At 48.0% G+C, this 21,334-nt stretch overlaps 1 protein-coding gene across 23 annotated transcripts in view; it reads left to right on the plus strand.

Annotated features, from left to right (window-relative positions):
- The window catches only part of IFT140 (intraflagellar transport 140), a 248,755-nt gene that overhangs the window by 102,530 nt on the left and 124,891 nt on the right, over positions 1 to 21,334 (plus strand). For 22 of the 23 annotated variants that reach the window (XM_065558612.1, XM_065558607.1, XM_065558616.1 and 19 more), the window contains 2 exons: positions 12,503 to 12,630; positions 21,216 to 21,333. In XM_065558612.1, the coding sequence (XP_065414684.1) occupies positions 12,503 to 12,630; positions 21,216 to 21,333 (246 nt within the window). The remainder of the gene's footprint in view (positions 1 to 12,502; positions 12,631 to 21,215; position 21,334) is intronic. The other variant, XM_065558617.1, reaches the window with a different exon arrangement.

A 21,334-nucleotide genomic window follows, 5' to 3' on the forward strand; every position in this document is an offset into this window, starting at 1 on the left:
AAGCTGAGGCACTGCACCACTTTCTTCATCAGAAGGACTTGGTGGTAGCCTCAATGCCGGAATCTCCACTACTCAGCACAGACTGCTCCCCGGTGCCACGGTACCAGAGCATCAGTTGTCACCAGGGGCCACTGCATTTTCGAGCAAGGAAGATGATGAAGAGGTAAAAGGGGTGTTCTCCCCCCGCCATTCTTCTCCTGCCTGACCATCAATAACATCTGGACTTCTACACTCAAGAACGATGTATAGAGATGACATCGTACGGACACCCATGGATGGGTCCCCCCATGCCGTTCCCTACACACTGGCAGTAATGGGATCCTTGGGGACCTTATAGAAGGCAAGATATCAGACCTCCTAGCCCACACTGGGAAGGCATCAGATCCCCGCTGCCACCTTCGGTGACTGCGACTCCAAACCTCAAGAAGAGCCCATAGAGGAACTGGCGGAGAGTATAGAACAAGAAATCTTCCCCAATATCAACAACTCCTCAACTTATGCAGATGAAGCAACTATGCCTCCTCCACCAATGACCGCTGAAGACTTTAAACCGTTTCAGGAGTTGTTCAAAAGGGTAGCCAGATGATCTGAAAATAGCTCTTGAAGAGGTACTGGAAGCACAACATGAGCTGCTTGACATTTTACAGACCTCCTCAACATCTAAAATTGCTAAGAAAGTCTGGCAGACTCCTGCCACCATACCACCTACGTGTAAGGGGGGCCAACACAAAATATTGTGTCCCCTCAAAAGGCACGGAGTTCTTATTTATCCACCCCACACAAAATTCTCTTGTAGAGGTGGCCAACCAGAGAGGGAGACAACAACAGTATAGGCCCACCCCTTCTGACAAGGATGGTAAAAGCTGAGACCTGTTTGGCCGCAAGGTCTATTCCTCCTCCACATCACAGTAACTCAGAGTTGCCCACTATGTCGCACTGCTGGCCAAATATAATCACAGGAACTATGGTAAATTTATGGATTTTATTAATGACATTCTGGAGGGAAAAAGAGACCACTTTAAACAATTGGTTTCCAAAGGACAGCTTATAGCAAGGACAGCATTACGGGCGTCCCTGGATACAGCAGACACAGCAGCAAGATCCACCTTCGCTGCTGTAGTCATGCGTTCAGCTTCATGGTTGAACTCCTTGGGTTTCCCATGTGAAATCAATCCACAGTGGAAGACCAGCTGTTCAACGGTGAGATGCTCTTTGCAGCAAAAACTAATGAGGTGTTACACACCATAAAGGACTCCCCGGGCGACCCTCTGCACGCTTGACATCTATACACATGCCACAAAATGGAGGCAAAACAGGTTCCAAGCATACCAGTGAAACCGACATCAACCTTACCCATAACAACAGCAACACCCTTATGAACAACAAAGGCAGAGACAGAGACTACAAAGACACAGACCACCACCATCATCAGCATCTCAACCTTCTTCATCTTCAACACAGCAAATTTGAAAGATTAATTGAGGGTCTGAATGATCTCCCACTTATTACAGTGCTGACGACACCATCCATATACCCATTCGGAGACTGCCTCTTCCCCTTCTACCCGAGGTGGTATTCACTCACCATGGACAAATGGGGCCTAGAAATCATCAATACGGGCTACTCCATCCCATTTATCTCTATTCCCACCCTCCCCTCCCTCTTCAGGGGCCCTTCTCACGAGCATCTACTGCATCAAGAGATAAATCATCTGATACAACTAGGTGCAATGGAACAAATTCCCACTCACCACAGAGGGAAGGCTTTCTATTCCCATTGCGTCTTAACCCAGAAGAAGAATGAGGGGTGGCGGTCCAACTTGGATCTCAGAAAACAAGTTTGTCAGAAGACAAAGATTCAGGATGGTCACATTAGCAACAATCATACCAGCACTGGAACAACGGGACTGGTTTTCAGCCCTCTACCTACAAGAAGCTTATTTTCATATTACCATACATCCTGCCCACAGGAGGTTCTTGAGATTCGCACTTGGAACAGACCACTACCAATACCAAGTCTTATCTTTTGGTCTATCCACCTTGAGTCTTTTCCAAAAACTTGCAGTCGTGGTGACACACCTAAGAAAACAAGGAATCATAATTTCCCTTATCTAGACACTGCCTACTGAAACCCAGTCTCGAGAGGAGGTCATCTGGATCACTCGACAGACTATTTCTTCCTTTCAATACCTGGATGTACAAATAAATGAGAAAAAATCAACTGAAGGCCCTGTTCAACAACTGGAATTCATTGGGGCTTACCTCCATTCAGTGGAAGCCAAAGTGTCACTATCAACAAGCAGGTTCTACTACATGAACAATCTTGCAGATACGGTAAGGAACAGTCCACATGTAACAGCCCGCATTTGCTTCCAACTTTTAGGCCACATGGCTGCAAGCATATTCATGGTAAAACATGTGGGCCTGCACATGTGCTGTCTGCAGGGCTGGTTAGCAACCATCTATAGGCCACACAAACACTGCTTAAACAGATGACTCGCAATATCGGCCAAAATCAAGACATCACTCATGTGGTGGACACAACCCAGCAATTTCTGTTCAGGGATCCCATTCATGCGGGATTCACAACAGACACCTCCCTCATAGGATGGGAAGCACACATTCAACAACACACAATTCAGGGATGGTGGTCCCCCAAAGAAACGAGCCTGCACATAAATCTGTTAGAACTTTGGGCAGTTCTCAATGCTTGCTTCCACTTTCTGCCTATGCTAAAGAACCAGAACATGCAAGTAATGACTGACAACATTGCTTGCATGTTCTGCATAAATAGACAAGGAGGAGCCCGATCATACTCACTATGCACCAAAGCCATGGAACTTTGGAACTGGTGCATCTGAGACAATATCAGCATCTTGGCCTCCTATCTACCGGGATGCAAGAACACCACATGCAGTAGAAAAATTCACGAATGGGAGATGAATGACGTGATATTACACAACATATTCCAACAGTGGGGCCAACCGAACATAGATCTCTTCGCGACAGATCGAAACAACAAATGCCTGTAATTCTGCTCTAGAGCAGGATTGGGATCCCAATCGATGGGGAGAATGCATTCCTCCTAAAATGGCAAGCCCCTCTATTATATGTGTTTCCACCCATACCAGTGTTAAGGAGAGTGATACACAAAATAAGAACCTACAAAGCCAGGATCATCCTGATAGCTCTATCATAAGACGCAGGACAGACTCACCACCTGAACCTAGAGAATCTCCACCTGAAAGTGTGGTTTCTCCATGGTTCACTCATGATTAACTAGCCTGCTTGGAACAGGTCAAGCATACCATACTAAACAGTAGAAGGTAAAACTTACCTGCAGAAGTGGAAGAGATTCACTGCATGGTGCACTGACAAACACAACACTGTGGTCTCCGCACTCCTGTCTTTCATATTAGATTACATACTTGACTTAAACTCTGGACTATCTCTTAGTTTGACTAAAGTACACCTAGCTGCTATCAACGCCTTCTACCAAAAAATTGATGGCACAATAGTATATGCCCATCCAATCACTAAACGCTTCCTCAAAAGAATTCAGACAATCCACCCTGAACTGCATGCACCCATGCCGCCATGGGACCTGAATTTTGTTTTTAAATCTCTTACTAGATCGCCATTTGAATTCCTGGTGACTTGCTCTTTACTACACTTTTCCATGAAAGTCACTTTCTTAATAGCAATCACATCAGCCAGACGTGTGGGTGAGATGGGGCACTCATGGCATACTCATTATATACCATATTTTTTAAGGAAAAGGTTACTATGTGGACACATCCAAAATTTATGCCCAAAATTTCTTCATCTTTCCACGTTAATCAACTTATACATCTCCCCGCATTTTTCCCCAAACCATATGAGAATGCACAGGAAGCTACGCTACACATCTTAGACATTTGACGGGCTCTGGCATTCTACCTGGATAGAACCAAACCATTTAGAAAATCCCCAAAACTATTTGTATCTGTGGCAGAATGATCCAAAGGAGGGGCTTTTTGAGCGCAGAGACTATCAAAATGGATTTCAGGTTGTATTCATCTGTCCTATCAAGTAACTGGCATACAACCCCCAGCAGGCACCAGAGCATATTCTAACAGATCAGTGGCTTCGTCCATAGCCTTTATTAAGGTCCCACTCATATGTAGAGCTCCCACCTGGCCTCTGAAGCACACATTTGCAAGACACTATGCAATTACACATGGCCCAGAATCAGATGCACGGCTATGCTAGCGGTGTTATCCTCTATTAACCAACCAAGTCCAAAGCTCCTTCCATCCTCATGAGGGCACTGCTCTAGAGTCACCTGAAATGGAGCACCCACAGGGACATCACTCAAAGAGGAGGAGGTTACTCACCTTGTGCAGTAACTGAGGTTCTTCAAGATGTGTCCCCCTATGGGTGCTCCACAACCCATCCTCCCCTCTACTTTGGAATCCATAAAAGTACTTTACAGTAGAGAAGGAGGGGTACAGGTTGCACATGCACTAGATAAGGTGTCAACGGTGCTGCGAGATAGGCATCATGCATGTGCTACCCACACAGGCATTGCAGCTGAATCTCTCTGAGCAAAGGTGCAGGGATGCACCAATACCTGAAATGGAGCACTCATAGGGGGTCACCTCGAAGAACCTCAGGGTGAGTAACTTTCTCTTCAGCATGCCCCTAGATCTTGCAGTTGCAGCCCTGTGGATGCTCCCTCTTAGACCAGACTTGCTGTCAGAGGACCATGGGCAAATTCTCCATCCGAATCTAGTAGGCCTGCACTTGACCGCTTGGCTGCTGCATGGCTAAATCTGGATGAGGGAGCATGCTTGGAGCAGGTCTAGCGAATTTTGCTAGGTAGCAGAAAGCTCTGTACTGGGGCAACCTACCTGGCCAATTGGAAACGCTTCACTTGCTGGGCAGCCAAGCAGAACCTGTGCCCATCACAGGCATCCTTGCAGTCCATCTTGGAATATCTTCTTCACCTGAAGCAGCAAGGCCTTTCACTGTCTTCAGTCAAGGTTCATCTGGTGGCCATCTCGGCGTTCTGTCCCCCAATCAGAGGCAGATTGGTCTTCGCCCAGGAGATAACAAGGAGGTTCTACCCACAGGTCCGTGACCCAATTCTGCTTTGGGACTTAACCCTGGTACTCTTTAGGCTCACAAGGCCTCCGTTTGAGTCCTTGGCATCCTTGCTGCTTCTCTCCTGGAAGGTCACTTTCCTGGTGGCAATCACTGGCTAGGAGAGTTTCAGAGCTTCATCCTTAACCTCGGGGCCTCCTTACACTGTTCTTTAAAGACAAGATCCAACTGTGTCTCCACCCAGCCTTTCTACCAAGATAGTATTGCAGTTCCATGTCAACCAAGATATTTTTCTGCCAGTCTTCTTCCCAAAAACCACAAGTCAGAGGAGGAAAGATGTCTACATTCTATATTGACTGGATGAGCCCCTTACATAGATCAATGCAGCTGTTTGTCGCTATCGCGGATAGAACGAAAGGTCTCCTGGTGTCCTCACAGAGGATTTCGTCCTGGATTATGGCCTGTATCTGGGCATGCTATGAGCAAGTGAACGTCCTGCCTCTGGCCATTGTGAAGGCCCATTCTACCAAGGGCACAAGTATCTTCAGTGGCCCTCCTGGCGCAAATACCAATCCAGGACATCTGCAGGGCTGCAACATGGTCGTTGATCCACAGGTTTGCATCCCATTATGCAATCAGGCAACAGGCCAGAGACGACTCTAGTTTCAGGAGAGCTGTGTTGCTATCGGCACGCCCATGAACTCCTAGCCTACCTCCAAGGACACTGCTTGTGAGTCACCTAACATGGAATAGACATGAGCAAGCACTTGAAGAAGAAAAAAACGGTTACCTACCTTTCGTAACTGTTGTTATTCAAGATGTGTTGCTCATGTCCATTCCATGACCTGTCCTCCTACCCTGCTGTCAGAGTTGATGGCAAGAAGGAACTTGAAGGGCGCAGGGCCGGTGGCACCCCTTATACTGGCACATTTGTGCAGGCCTCCAGGGGGTGCTAGAGCCAGCTCCCCCAGATACCACTGGAAGGAAAATCTCCAACAGTGCACATGGCGCATGCACACCTGCCATGGAATGGACATGAGCAACACATCTCAAAGGACAACATTTACGAAAGGTAGGTAACCGTTTTATTGCAGCATTGTGCTAGTCTATGAGAATCAGAAAGAGAAACCTATGATTGGTCCCTAATATGTATGGTTATATGTAGAATAAATACAGAATTTCTGTACCGAATTCAATATAACTCAAAGGAGATAGGATAGACTGTGTTTCACTTATGTATAGTTTTAAAAAATATGACCACAAGCATAATAAAACTATCTAGCAAACCAAATTCAATTGTGTTTTGTTTCTGGTGTCATGGAGGCTAAAAGTGCTGTGAGCATGGTATGTTTGACTCCTAGAGACAGGATGAGACTCATGTTGCACTGTGAACTCTGACTTGCTGATTGGTTAAGCACTGATAGATCTAAAGGGAATGCTATCCATTTATCCCTCTTAGTTGAAGAAAATCGCAATCCTATCTTTTGGGCAGGATAGTTTGTAAAGTGAATCTTTGTGAAGATCAGAGGGGTAGCCATGTTAGTCTGGATCCAATCTACATGGGAGGTCCACTTCCTAGATACCACGGTACGAATAGGTGATGGTCACATTAACACCACCCTATACCGAAAACCCATCGACCGCTATGCCTACCTTCATGCCTCCAGCTTCCATCCCGGACACACCACACGATCCATCGTCTACAGCCAAGCGCTGAGGTATAACCGCATTTGCTCCACCCCCTCAGACAGAGACCAACAGCTACAAGATCTTCACCAAGCATTCTCAAAACTACAATACCCGCATGAGGAAATAAGGAAACAAATCAACAGAGCCAGACGTGTACCCAGAAGCCTCCTGCTGCAAGACAAGTCCAAGAAAGAAACCAACAGAACCCCACTGGCTATCACCTACAGCCCTCAGCTAAAACCTCTCCAGTGCATCATCAGTGATCTACAACCCATCCTGGACAACGACCCCTCGCTTTCACAGGCCTTGGGAGGCAGGCCAGTCCTCGCCCACAGACAACCCGCCAACCTTAAGCATATTCTCACCAACAACCACACACCGCACCATAGTAACTCTAACTCAGGAACCAATCCATGCAACAAACCTCGATGCTAACTATGCCCACATATTTACACCAGCAACATCATCACAGACCTAACCAGATCAGCCACAACATCACCGGTTCATTCACCTGCACGTCCACCAATGTAATATTTGCCATCATGTGCCAGCAATGCCCCTCTGCTATGTACATCGGCCAAACTGGACAATCCCTACGTAAAAGTATTAATGGACAGAAGTCAGATATTAGGAATGGCAATATCTAAAAATCTGTAGGAGAGCACTTCAACCTCCCTGGACACACAATAGCAGATTTAAAGGTAGCCATCCTGCAGCAAAAAAACTTCAGGACCAGACTCCAAAGAGAAACTGCTGAACTTGAGTTAATTTGCAAATTTGACACCATCCGCTCAGGATTAAACAAAGACTGTGAATGGCTAGCCTACTACAAAAGCAGTTTCTCCTCCCTTGGTTTTCACACCTCAGCTGCTAGAAGAAGGCCTCATCCTCCCTGATTGAACTGACCTCGTTATCTCCAGACTGATTCTGGCCTGCATATTTATACCTGCCTCTGGAAATTTCCACCACATGCATCTGACGAAGTGGGTATTCACCCACAAAAGCTTATGCTCCAATATGTCTGCTAGTTTATAAGGTGCCACAGGACTCTTTGTTGCTTTGTGAAGATGTATGTTAAAGCTTTGGACCTGTAAAGCAGCTCACAGGTTGGGAGACTTTGACAGAGGGACCACCAGGAAGACCAGTTCTTCTTCACGTGCTTGCTCATGTCAATTCCATTGTGTGTGTGTGCGACAACCGCGCACATGGGCGCGCGCAGAGACTTTTTCCTTAGTGGTATCCATAGGGCCGGCTGTGGAGTATTGCGCTCATGCTGCAGTATATCGTGCATCTCCGGCCCTATGCCCTCTCAATTCCTTCTTACTGCCTGTGGTGGTCAGTCGGAGCACCTCTGTCCCTTGCTTTGCAAGTGGTCAGTGGTTCTCTCCTATCTCAGCCTTGTGCTTCTAGCTGTAAATAGTTTAATCATTGTTAGTTAGCCCATAGACTCATAGACTTTAAGGTCAGAAGGGACCATTATGATCATCTAGTCTGACCTCCCGCATGATGCAGGCCACAAAGCTGTCCCAACCCCTTTCCCTTGACTCTGCTGTTGAAGTCCCCAAATCCTGTGGTTTAGAGACTTCACATAGCAGAGAATCCTCCAGCTAGCGACCCCTGCCCCATGCTGCGGAGGAAGGCGAAAAACCTCCAGGGCCTCTGCCAATCTACCCTGGAGGAAAATTCCTTCCCGACCCCAAATATGGCGATCAGTAGAACCTCGAGCATGTAGGCAAGATTCTCCAGCCAGACCCTCATTGGCCATTGATACTATTTACCAGCGATGGCACGCTGTTCATTTAACTAAAATCATGTTATCCCATTAAACCATTCCCTCCATAAACTTATCTAGCTTAATCTTAAAGTCAGACAGGTCCTTCGCCCCCACCGTTTCCCTCGGAAGGCTGTTCCAATATTTCACCCCTCTGACGGTCAGAAACCTTCGTCTAATTTCAAGCCTAAACTTCCCCACGGCCAGTTTATATCCATTCGTTCTCGTGTCCACATTAGTACTGAGCTGAAATAATTCCTCTCCCTCCCTGGTATTTATTCCTCTGATATATTTAAAGAGAGCAATCATATCCCCCCTCAGCCTTCTTTTGGTTAGGCTAAACAACCCGAGCTCCTCGAGTCTCCTTTCATACGACAGGTTTTCCATTCCTCTGATCATCCTAGTGGCCCTTCTCTGTACCCGTTCCAGTTTGAGTTCATCTTTTTTAAACATGGGAGACCAGAACTGCACACAGTACTCCAAATGAGGTCTCACCAGTGCCTTGTACAACGGAAGCAGCACCTCCTTATCCCTACTAGATATACCTCGCCTAATGCATCCCAAGACCGCATTGGCTTTTTTCACCGCCACGTCACATTGTTAGCTGTTAAGTGTCTAGTTAGATAGGGTCCTGGTGGGGACTTTGTCCCAGGCGGGGTATGCTCCAGTTTCCAGATTTCAAGCCTTACTCCACGTGTAACAGGCCTATGCCTGTTAGTGACCCACAAGATAGTTGTCTAAGCTGCCACAGGGAATCCCACATAAAGGAGTGCTGTCGCATCTGTAAGAACTTTCTCCTTGGACACAGAGAGAGCGCAACATAAGCTTTAGGGTACTCCTGATGCAGGCTGTCCTGTGCCCAGCTTTGGAGCCGGCACGGCCCGACACGGCACACAGCGCCTCGGCTTCGGTACACCCCTGGCAACAGGCTCTTCCCGGCACCGATCCGCGGTGCCGAAGAAGAAAACAAAGAAGTCGGCACCAAGCAAGCCCGACCAGGGGGCTCTGGGCAAAAGACCCTGTTCGGGCCTTACGCCCACTCCAGACCTGCAAAAGGGCTTAGCCCCAGGGAGTTCCTCCCACCAAAAGCACCCACCACCAACTCCAGGGAACGGTGGAGGGCCCAAGCCAACGGTGCAGTCAAGGTACACCTGGCAGCCATTTCGGCATTCCACTCTCTGTTTCAAGGCAGGTCGGTCTTCGCCCATCCTATGACAGCGCAGTTCTTGAAAGGTCTGGAGCGCCTCTATGCGCATATCCGGGACCCGGTTTCCCCCCCCTTGAATCTTGTGCTGTCAAGACTCATGGGACTCCCCCTTTGATCCCTTGGCTTCCTGCTCCCTCCTGTTTCTATCACGGAAGGTCTCCTCCTTAGTTGCTATAACTTCGGCCTGTAGGGTATCCGAGATCAGGGCGCTCACGTCGGAACCGCCTTATACGATCATCGATAAGGACGAGGTCCAGCTGCGTCTACTGCGTCAATTAAATGTTTCCCAGTTCCATACTGGCCAATACATATTCTTACTGGTCCTTTGTCCAAAGTCTCATGTAACGGATGGGGAATGCAAGCTGCATACCCTGGACATCAAATGGACACTGGCCTTCTACATAGATAGAACAAAGCCGTTCCGTAAGTCCACGCAGTTGGTTGTTGCTGTTGCAGACAGGATGAAGGGTCGCCCAGTGTCTGCCCAGAGAATTTTGTCTTGGATCACGGCCTGCATCCGTTACTGTTATAAGCTGGCAAAGATGTCCCTGCCCACGATCGTGACGGCTCACTCAATTAGGGCGCAGCCGTCATCGGCAGTCTTCCTTGCTCAAGTGCTGATCCAGGAAATTTGTTGGGCTGCAACCTGGTCACAGACTCATAGATTTTAAGGTCAGAAGGGACCATTATGATCGTCTAGTCTGACCTCCTGCACAACGCAGACCACAGAATCTCACCCACCCACTCCTGTAATAAACCCCTAACCTATGTCTGAGATATTGAAGTCCTCAAATCATGGTTTGAAGACTTCAATCCTCCAGCAAATGACCCGTGCCCCATGCTGCAGAGGAAGGTGAAAAAACCCCAGGGCCTCTGCCAATCTGCTCTGGAGGAAAATTCCTTCCCGACCCCAAATATGGCAATCAGCTAAACTCTGAGCATGTGGGCAAGACTAACCACCCAGATACCCAGGAAAGAATTCTCTGTAGTAACTCAGATCCCACATCATCTAACATCCCATCACAGACCATTGGGCATATTTACTGCTAAAAGTCAAAGATCAATTAATTGCCAAAATTAGGCTATCCCATCATACCATCCCCTCCGTAAACTTATCATGCTTAGTCTTGAAACCAGATATGTCTTTTGCCCCAGAACTTCACTCCTCTCTGATGGTTAGAAACCTTCATCTAATTTCAAGTCTAAACTTCCTGATGGCCAGTTTATATCCATTTGTTCTTGTGTCCACATTAGTACTGAGCTTAAATAATTCCTCTCCCTCCCTGGTATTCATCCCTCTGATATATTTATAGAGAGCAATCATATCTCCCCTCAGCCTTCTTTTGGTTAGGCTAAACAAGCCAAGCTCCTTGAGTCTCCTTTCATAAGACAGTTTTTCCATTCCTTGGATCATCCTAGTAGTCCTTCTCTGTACTGTTCCAGTTTGTATTCATCCTTCTTAAACATGGGAGACCAGAACTGCACACAGTATTCCAGATGAGGTATCACCAGTGCCTTGTATAACGGTACTAACACCTCCTTATCTCTACTGGAAATACCTCGCCTGATGCATCCAAAGACCGCATTAGCTTTTTTCACAGCCATATCACATTGGCGGCTCTAAGTCATCCTGTGATCAACCAATACTCCGAGGTCCTTCTCCTCCTCTGTTACTTCCAAGTAATGAGTCCCCAGCTTATAACAAAAATTCTTGTTATTAATCCCTAAATGCATGACCTTACACTTTTCACTATTAAATTTCATCCTGTTACAATTACTCCAGTTTACAAGGTCATCCAGATCTTCCTGTATGATATTCCGGTACTTCTCTGTATTGTCAATACCTCCCAGCTTTGTCTCATCTGCAAACTTTATTAGCACACTCCCACTTTTTGTGCCAAGGTCAGCAATAAAAAGATTAAATAAGATTGGTCCGAAAACTGATCCCTGAGGAACTCCACTAGTAACCTCCCTCCAGCCTGACAGTTCACCTTTCAGTATGACCCATTGTAGTCTCCCCTTTAACCAGTTTCTTATCCACTTTTCAATTTTCATATTGATCCCCGTCTTTTCCAATGTGTCGTCCGTCCACACATTAGCTTTGCACTATGCGCTGACCCAACAAGCTCAAGACGACGCTGATTTTGGCAGAGCAGTGTTCCACTCTGCAAGACTGAATTCCGAGTCCACGTTGGAGGATTCTGCTTGTGAGTCACCTACAATGGAATCGACATGAGCAAACACTTAAAGAAGAAAAAATGTTTACCCACCTTTTCATAACTGTTGTTCTTTGAGATGTGTTGCTCGTGTTCATTCCTCCTGCCCCTCTTTTGGAGTTGTCAGCAAGAAGGAAGTGAGAGGGCGTAGGGCCAGCAGCGCCTGATATACTGTGGTGTGACCGCAGCACCCCAGAGGGCACCACAGCTGGTCCTATGGATACCGCTAAGGCAAAAGTCTCTGACAGCTGCACAAATGGGTGCACACACACCTACAGTGGAATGGACATGAGCAACACATCTTGAAGAATAACAGTTACAAAAAGGTGGGTAACTGTTCTCCCCCCACCCCCCTGGTCTATTGTATAGCTGTTCCTAGATAGGATAGGATCAAGAAATTGCTGTGATGCACTTATTAATTGGTGGTGGTTGTTGGGATAAAACAGAAGTGGGCTTGATGTGCAAGCTTAATTAACAGAAAAACCTCCCTGTCAGAAAATTAACATTTAAAGTTGCTGTTCTCTCCCCTCCCCAGGGTACTGTCAAACAGCTGCTGGTGTTCTCTGAAGCAGAGGGGAATCCCTGCCTGTTGGATGTCTGTGGGAATTTCCTGGCTGTGGGAACGGACTTGGCTCACTTTAAAATCTTTAATCTCTCTCGCAGGTATCATTAAGCATTTACAAGGGTCTGAATCTATAGCTCAGATTTCTTTCTTTCTTTTCTTTTTTAAATCTTAAGGGAATTTTGTACTGGTGAAAAATACTAGACTGACAACCCTGGAGACTGAATTCATAGAATAGATACGTCAAAGGCAGTGGGAGTGCAGGCTTTCTCATGGCGCATGCCCTGTAGAGGTTATCTTGGCCTATTCAGTCCTTGGCTTCTTAAAAAAAAAAAAAAAAAAAAGTATATATATTTTTTACTTTATAGACTCCTGCCAAATTTTGCTGCTCTATCTTCAGTGTTTTCAGGGAGAAGCTGAGGTTAGAAGACCCAGCCTTACCTAGTGAAGTGTATTGCAAGGTCAGTAGTATCTGATAAACTGATGTTGTTTTATACACTCACAAATCACTCTTGTGAAGTTGACCCTTTTGTATTCTCAAGTTCTTCTTCGAGTGCTTGTTCACGTCAATTCCAATCAGGTGTGAGTGCCCTACATGCACGACAGCTGGAAGATTTTTCCCCTAGCAGTATCCGCAGGGTCGGTCTGGGTGCCCCCCGGAGTCGTGCCTTCATGGCGCCCAGTATAGATCCCTGCTGACCCGACCCCCCCCCCAGTTACTTCTTACCACCTATGACGGCTAGCTGGAACTCCATTGCTCTTTCCTCGGCAAGCGTGTGCTTCGCAGTATCACCTGCGAACTATATATTCGCAGTATATATAGTTAGATTTAGTAGTAGAGTAGTTACACTTAGTGTAGATAGTTTTTCTCATAAGTTTCCTTTGGGGTTTCCCCCTGCCCCTGATGCTTTTCCCTGGCCACTGGGGTATGCCTCAGTCCCCGGGCTTTAAGCTGTGCTCGGACTGCGGCAGGTTTATGCTGAGAAGTGACCCGTACACTTCGTGCTTGAATTGTCTCGGTGAGGGTCACCTTAGGGAGCGTTGTAATATCTGTAGAGGGTTTTGCCCCAGGACCCTTAAAGACAGAGAACAGCGCTTCCGAGTTTTACTTATAGAGGCAGCACGTGGGCCTCAGTTGGAGCCCAGTGCACCAGCCCCAAGTGCCGCTTCCTTAATGCGCAGTGCTCCAGCACCATCGATGTGCAAGCCAGTGCCGAGGAAGGACTCCTCTAGAGACCCTCAGCACCGCCACAGCTCCGCGCACAGGTCCCAGATATCTGTGAGGTCCCACTCCCTGGTGCCCCACAAAAAGAAGGCCAATAGAGGGCATTCCCCGACCAAGTCTAAAGACCAGGTGACCAGCAAGTCCCCGTCAGGCACCCAATCGGTGGGCCTTCTGCTGACTCCTGTCCCAGGAAGGAATCCAGTCGAGTCCAGACCCACACTGCTTGCCGGCACCGATTCTTGGCCCAATACGTTCTGTGGGCAAGCCGGCAATGATGGTGGTGATGAGGGTATCATCCCCAGTGTATCGACTCCTGGCACCGGTGGCTCGCTCCGGTCCCCGAGTTGGCATCTCGCGCCAGCATCAAGGGGCTCCACTCCTCCGTGGTCATCACAATCGGAAACCTCAGTCGGAAGCGGAGTCATCGCATTCCAGTAGGAGCAGAAGCTCTCACTCCTGTTGCAACAGACAGCCCTTCCCAGCACTGTGGCCAGGCCTGTGGCAGGCTCTTCAGTGGCCCTTCTGGACACCCTGGGCCTATCACCAAAGCCAGGAGCAGAGACAGGGTTCCAGATGGGCATTGGTGGCCTCTGCTGCACACGCCTTCCGCATTGGGGATCCTGGCAGGGACCCATCCAGCAGCCATACCGACATCAACGATCTCTGCACTGATTGCGGCGTTGACGAAGGGGGCACCAGTTGCTTCACATCCTTGTCACTGAGCGCGGCTCCAATCCTGGCACTGTCCGTAGCACCGACAGCAGCACTGGTGATCCTTGGCCCACGGGACCCCAATGGAGCCGAGGGCAGGGAGCAGGCTCCAGTACCGGTCGCCACCTCATTCTCCTCGTTTCCAGATGAAGCGATGACTGGCTCATCAACCTCTCCAGCCTTAGAGGACAGCAGGGTCCTACAGCAGCTGCTAAGACAGGTGGTCCAGAACCTAAACGTCAAACCGAGGAGGTGGTGGAGGAGGCCGACCCGATGGTCGATAGCCTTTCTCCTCCAGGGCCATCCCGTATCATGTGGCTGCTGATTGCGACCATCAGCGATGCCACTAAGACCCAGTGGCAGACCCCATCCTCGTTGCTGCCTACGTGAAAAGGCAAGTGGTATGAACACTTATATACGCACCCCCTGCTGGACTCCCTGATAGGGAATGCGGCCAACCAATGCGAGCACCAGGGCTACCAGAGGCCCTCTCCAAAGAATCGAGAGGCCAAAAACTGGACCTCTTCTGGAGGAAAATCTATTCAATGGTGGTGGTTGGGGGGGGGGGGTATTTGCAGCTCCGTATCGCTAGCCATCAGGCGGTGGTTAGAAGGTACAATTACAATACTTGAGGGACCATGGAAAAATTTGCAGAACTCCTGCCTATGGACTCTCACACAGAGTTTTCTGCACTAGTAGAGGAGGGCAAATTGATCTCTCGTGCATCCCTGTAGGCAGTCTTAGACACTGTGGAAACAGCGTCTCGCACCATGGCTACCGGGGTAGCGTACCGACCGGGGTGGCTATGAGAAGGAGTTTCTGGCTTCAGGTCTCTAGCCTTACGTACGAGGTACAGCAGACAGTCCAGGACCTCCCCTTTGAGGGTGAGTCTTTGTTCTCTGAGAAGACTGGCTCTTGCCTGCAGAGTCTCAAGGACTCTTGAGCCACCCTGAAATCCCTGGGCCTCCACACCCCTGCCAACCAACGGAGGCACTTTAGACCTCAGCTCCCACTGAGGAATTATCAACCTTAGGGTAAGCAGGAGGGGCACGCAGGAAGAGACCTCATTCCTCCTCTGGGCAGGGGTCTGGCCAGTCTAAACCCTCCTGAGGCCAAAAACAGGCCTTTTGAAGGTGCGCCCTGGGGTGATGCACCAGTGCAAAGACTGGAACCATCCTGCCTTACCTTTTCATCCTGTCTATCCCCTTTCTACCCTGCGTGGGCCCGTATTACATTGGACCGTTGGGTACTCCACGTGGTAGAGAGGGGATATTCACTTAAATCTTCTGCCTTCCCGCATTTCCACCACCCTTCCCCGTCCCTCTTCAGGGACCCTTCTCATGAGCAGCTCCTTATACAGGAGGTGCTCTCGCTGCTCTTGCTGGGGGCAGTGGAAGAGGTTCCTCGGGAGCAGAAGGGCAAGGGCTTCTATTCCCAGTATTTCCTGATACTGAAAGCCAAGGGCAGGCTCAGGCCCATCCTAAACCTGCAAGAGCTCAACAAGTTTATGAAAAAACTCAAATTCCGCATGGTCTCCTTAGCCTCCATCATCTCTTCCTTGGGTCCAGGAGACTGGTATGCTGCCCTTGACTTGAAGGATGTGTACTTTCATATAGCAATCACACCGTCCCACACAAAATACCTCAGGTGACTGCGTTCCTCCGCAGGTGGCAGGTATAGGTGTTTCTGCACCTCAACAACTGACTGATCAAGGGCTGCTCCAGGATTCAAGTGGAGGTACAAGTCGACTTCATAAGAGCGATGTTTGATGAACTGGGCCTTCTGAATGTGGGGAAATCAACACTGTCCCCGTTCAGCGGATAGAATTTATAGGGATGGTACTGGACTCAACTCAGGCCAGGATGTACCTATGGGAATCAAGGTTCCGGACCCTGGGTGACATTATTTGGAGTCTCAGGCAGTTTCCCACCACCACAGCAAGGAATTGTCTGAAACTCCTGGGACACATGACCGCTTATATCTATGTGATGCAACATGCAAGGCTCAGATTCCACGACTGGAGCAACTGGCTAGCCTCGGTGTATTGACCAGTTCGGGACAGTTTGACAGGGTTGTGACTCTGTGTCATGTGGTCCTCGACTCCCTTCTGTGGTGGCTTGACCCACAGGTGGTGTGTGCAGGGGTCCTCTTCACCAGCCCCCAGCTAATTCTCTCATTGGTTACGGATACTTCAGACCTCAGGAAACAAGGCCTCTGGTCTCAGGCAGAGCTCGCTCTCCACATCAATGTCAGAGAGCAGTACTCCTGGCATGTCACCCTTTCCAAGCCCATTTAAGGGGGGAGATGTGTATCAGTGATGACAGACAACACCACGGTGATGTTTTATATCAACAAACATGGGGCGGCATGCTCCTTTCTCCTGTGCCAGGAAGCCCTCATGCTGTGGGACTTCTGTGTAGAGCATTCGATACACCTGCAAGCATCGTACCTGGGGTACAGAACGAGTTAGCGGATTATCTCAGCACATCGTTCCATGGCCACGAGTGGTCCCTGGGCCTGGACATCGCAAACTCCATTTTCCAGCAGTGGGGCTTTCCCCGGATAGACCTCTTTGCCATGCAACACAACAGTTGAGCAGGGGATTGGACTAGATGACATCCTGAGGTCTCTTCCAACCCTAATCTTCTATGATTCCTGAATCACAGCCCGGGCTCCATAACAGATGTGTTCCTCCTTCCCTGGAGAGACCATCTCCTATACACGTTCCCACCCGTCCCTCTCAAGAAGTTGTGATATTGAAAGCTCCAGCCTGGCTCCGCCAGCACTGGTACACATTGTTCTTGGACATGTCCGTGGAACCCCAGTCACCTTGCTGCTCTTCACAGACTTGATAATTCAGGATCATGGCCGTCTCCAGCACCTGAACCTCGAGTAGTTGAACCTCACGGCATGGAAGCTCCATGGCTGAACCCAATGGAGCTCTCCTGCTCAGACCCAGTTAGACAAGTCCTCCTTGGCAATAGGAAACCCTCCACCAGAGCTACCTACCTTGCCAAGTGGAAGAAATTTTCAATCTGGTTGGTGCAGAATCATTTGTCCCTGACGATCACCTCTATGCCACTCATACTGGACAACCTTCTCCATCTCAAGCAGCAGGGTCTGTCCATGTTGTCAATACGGGTTCACTTGGCCACCATTTCTGCCTTCCATCCAGGCGCAGAGGGCCGGTCAGTCTTTGCCAACCCTATGGTCAGCCGTTTCTTCAAAGCTCTCCACAGTCTATATCCGCAAGTCCGACAGCTGGTCCTGGCCTGGATCCTCAACCTGGTCCTTTCTATTCTGACAGGGCCGCCCTTTGAACCGCTAACAACGTGCTCCCTGCTCTACCTCTCGTACAAGGTGGCGTTTCTGGTAGCAATAACGTCAGCCAGGAGGGTGTCTGAGCTCAAGAGCCTAACATCAGAGCCTCCTTACATGGTGTTCTTTAAGGACAAGGTTCAGCTCCGGCCTCATCCAACTTTCCTCCCAAAAGTTGTCTAGCAATTTCACGTCAACCAGGACATCTTCCTCCCAGTGTTCTATCCTAAGCCGCACTCAAATGGCAGGAAGCAGAGGCTTCATTCATTGGATGTCTGCAGAACATTAGCCTTTTACATCGAGAGAACAAAGCCATTCTGAAAGTCCATTCAACTATTCTGAAAGTCCATTCTGTGGCAGACAGAATAAAGGGTCTTCCAGTCTCCTCTCAACTAATTTAATCGTGGATCACATCCTGCATCCGAGAGTGCTATAACCTGGCATGGGTGCCTGCCCCTCTGCTCACTGCGCACTCCACCAGGGCTCAGGCTTCTTCAGCTGCATTCCTGGCGCATGTTTCCCCCCCCCCCCTGAAATACAATAATAATTAATAATTAATGGAGCTATCCCATCTCCTAGAACTGGAAGGAACCTTGAAAGGTCATCGAGTCCAGCCCTCTGCCTTCACTAGCAGGACCAAGTACTGATTTTGCCCCAGATCCCCAAGTGGCTCCCTCAAGGATTGAACTCACAACCCTGGGTTTAGCAGGCCAATGCTCAAACCACTGAGCTATCCCTCCAACGACGTGGTCCTCCATACATACTTTCACCGCACATTATGCGATTACCCAGCAGGCCAGAGATGATGCGGCCTTTGGTAGAGCGGTGCTCCAATCAGTGAATATCTCCGACCCTGCCTCCTGAACTTAGGCTTGGGAGTCACCTGATTGGAATGGACATGAACAAGCACTCAAAGAAGAAAAAAGTTACTCACCTTCTCATAACTGTTGTTCTTTGAGATGTGTTGTTCATGTCCATTCCAATACCCACCCTCCTACTCTGCTGTCGGAGTAGCTGGCAAGAAGGAACTGAGGGGGGGTCGGGTCAGCAGGGCCCTATATTGAGCATCATGAAGGCACGACTCCAGGGGGTGCCCAGACTGACCCTATGGATACTGCTAGGGGAAAAGTCTTCCAGCATTCGTGCATGCAGCGCGTGCACACCTGATTGGAATGGACATGAACAACATATCTCGAAGAACAATGGTTACGAGAAGGTGAGTAACCGATTTTTCTAGGTCTGAGATTTGGGGTCAAGGGTAATGGCTTCAGTGATGTCACTGCTGCTTCTCCATGAGTTTGAATTCTCAGTGAGGACTTGGACTCATAATACCAGAGAGCAAGAAATTCATGCACTGTTGTAAGCAACACATATAGTGTATTCAGGGCTTCCGGATCTTCAGTGTTTGATTATTGGAGTAATAATGGAAACAATGAGTATTTCTTTGGGGATAAATGCAGTGTTTTTACTGGAATGGAGTTTGCATGGCTTATCTCTTCCCCTTTCCCCCCACCCCCCTAGAGGGAAGGGAAACTTGAAATAATTACCCTTTTGCCCACAATGATTTCCATCCGGGGTGACACTGAGTAACAGCATCATGATTTGTCACTGTCATTCACTAGCCAAAGCCTTCTGTGGTAAGGCTGATGGTGGCTCAGTGAGTAGCTTGATACTCTCACATGTAGGAAACCTGGCTTTAGGAACAGAACAGGGCATTTCACAGATATCTCTGAGAACATAAGCAATATTTTTGGGCAGTGCGGGAGGAGTCCACAAAAACTTTCTCATGGTGCTGACTTCAGTCTATAAAGCACTTTGTGGATTGGGTCTTGGATACTTAAGACTATTTCTTTCCCTTTGTACTTAGTACACCTCTACCCCTATATAACGCTGTCCTCGGGAGCCAAAAAATCTTACTGCTTTATAGGTGAAACTGCGTTATATCGAACTTGCTTTGATCCGCCGGAGTGCGCAGCCCCGCCCCGCCGGAGCACTGCTTTACCACTTTATATCAGGTCGCGTTATATCGGGATAGAGGTGTTGTTGAGAACAATTTGGATATTTCTACTGCCAACCTGTAAGTACAAACATAAAAGGAGTAGAGGGTCCTCAACTTTGGAATTAACTTCCTCTATTGAATCAAAAGAGCCGAAGTTTGTTTACCTACAGGGCAGGGCAACTTTTCCTGAGGTGAAGGGCTTGATTAAGTTCTGAAATGAGTGAGAGTTTAATTAATATTAGTCGTACTGTTATGTTGAAGTGTGCGTCTACTCTGACAAGTGACTGTGTCAAACTTGTACATTTTGACTCCACACTTCTGCTCCCTGTGTGTGTTCAGAACCTTATCTGTTGACAATTAGTGACAAAATAAATTTGAGAACCCTGCAGAACCAAGAGGGTAAGCTGAATTCTGTTCTTTCTTATGTATCATCAGCAGAACAATTTGCAAAACTCCAGTCAGTCAAACCTGTGAAAACCCATTAGCAGCACTGGTATTGCACAGGTATCACATAGGGCCTAATTTGAAAACCTTGGGTTTGTGCAGGGTATCACTATGACTTGCAGGGCCTTTATTATTAGTGTTGATGTTGGAAATTGAAAGAACCTAGCTTAACTCTCAGATGTCAGGCTGAATTTTTAGGGCTGTAAAAAAACTCATTTACTTGTAAAGTGAGCATATTTGATCTGGAATTAACAAGAGACAATAAATAGAACCCCAGAATGTTATTTTTACATATGAATTCAGAGGCCATGCCTTGTTTTCATTTTATAAATCTAAAAATAAATACTGTCACTCTTGTTAGCTGTGTCCTCTCAGGCACAGAGTGAATGCTGTTACTGTGGCATTTACAGTAGGAAGGATTGATTGGATATAGGGAGAAAGGAGGACAAAACTAGGATCCTTTTAGTTCATGCCTGCGTTATCCACACAGGGCTCTTACAGCACAGCAGCACTTTGATGCACACTGCTGTTCATATGCCTGGAGTCCAAACTGCAAGGCAGTGTAGATGAGCCCTTACAACTTTTCTATGTGGAGAATCTGACTAGCATAGCTAAAGTGGAATAATGATTCCACTATAGTTATGCCAGTATAACTTTCTCATGGGGACGCGATAGTTATTCCACTTCAGCTATGCCAGTCAATTTCCCTGTGTAGACAAATCCTACTTCTCCTGAAACAGGATGGCAGGATTTTCTTGTTGCAGGTTTTGGAACACTGCAGAACATTTTAAGTTTACTCCTGCTGCATTTAAGACTCTAAAGAGGAAGCTAGAGTCTGGGACAAAAGGTTAGAAGACCTCAAATATTTGGGTCTTGTGCCCTATTTGATTTGATTATTAAAGGTCTTTTTTCTGAAGTTTGAAAAATATTTTTGTTTTTCAAGCACTGACACTTGGCACCACATGAATCACTATTATCTGTTCCCACAGAGAGGCGAAAGTGCACTGCAGTAGTAAGAACTTGACTGAGCTCTTTCCTGGCCTGGGAAGCATTGCATCGGTTAAGTGCAATGCTAATGGCAACAAAGTCAGCATCCTCGTCAACAAGG

This window comes from Chrysemys picta, chromosome 10 (assembly GCF_011386835.1).
Source record: "Chrysemys picta bellii isolate R12L10 chromosome 10, ASM1138683v2, whole genome shotgun sequence".
In the NCBI taxonomy this organism is placed as follows: Eukaryota; Metazoa; Chordata; order Testudines; family Emydidae; genus Chrysemys; species Chrysemys picta.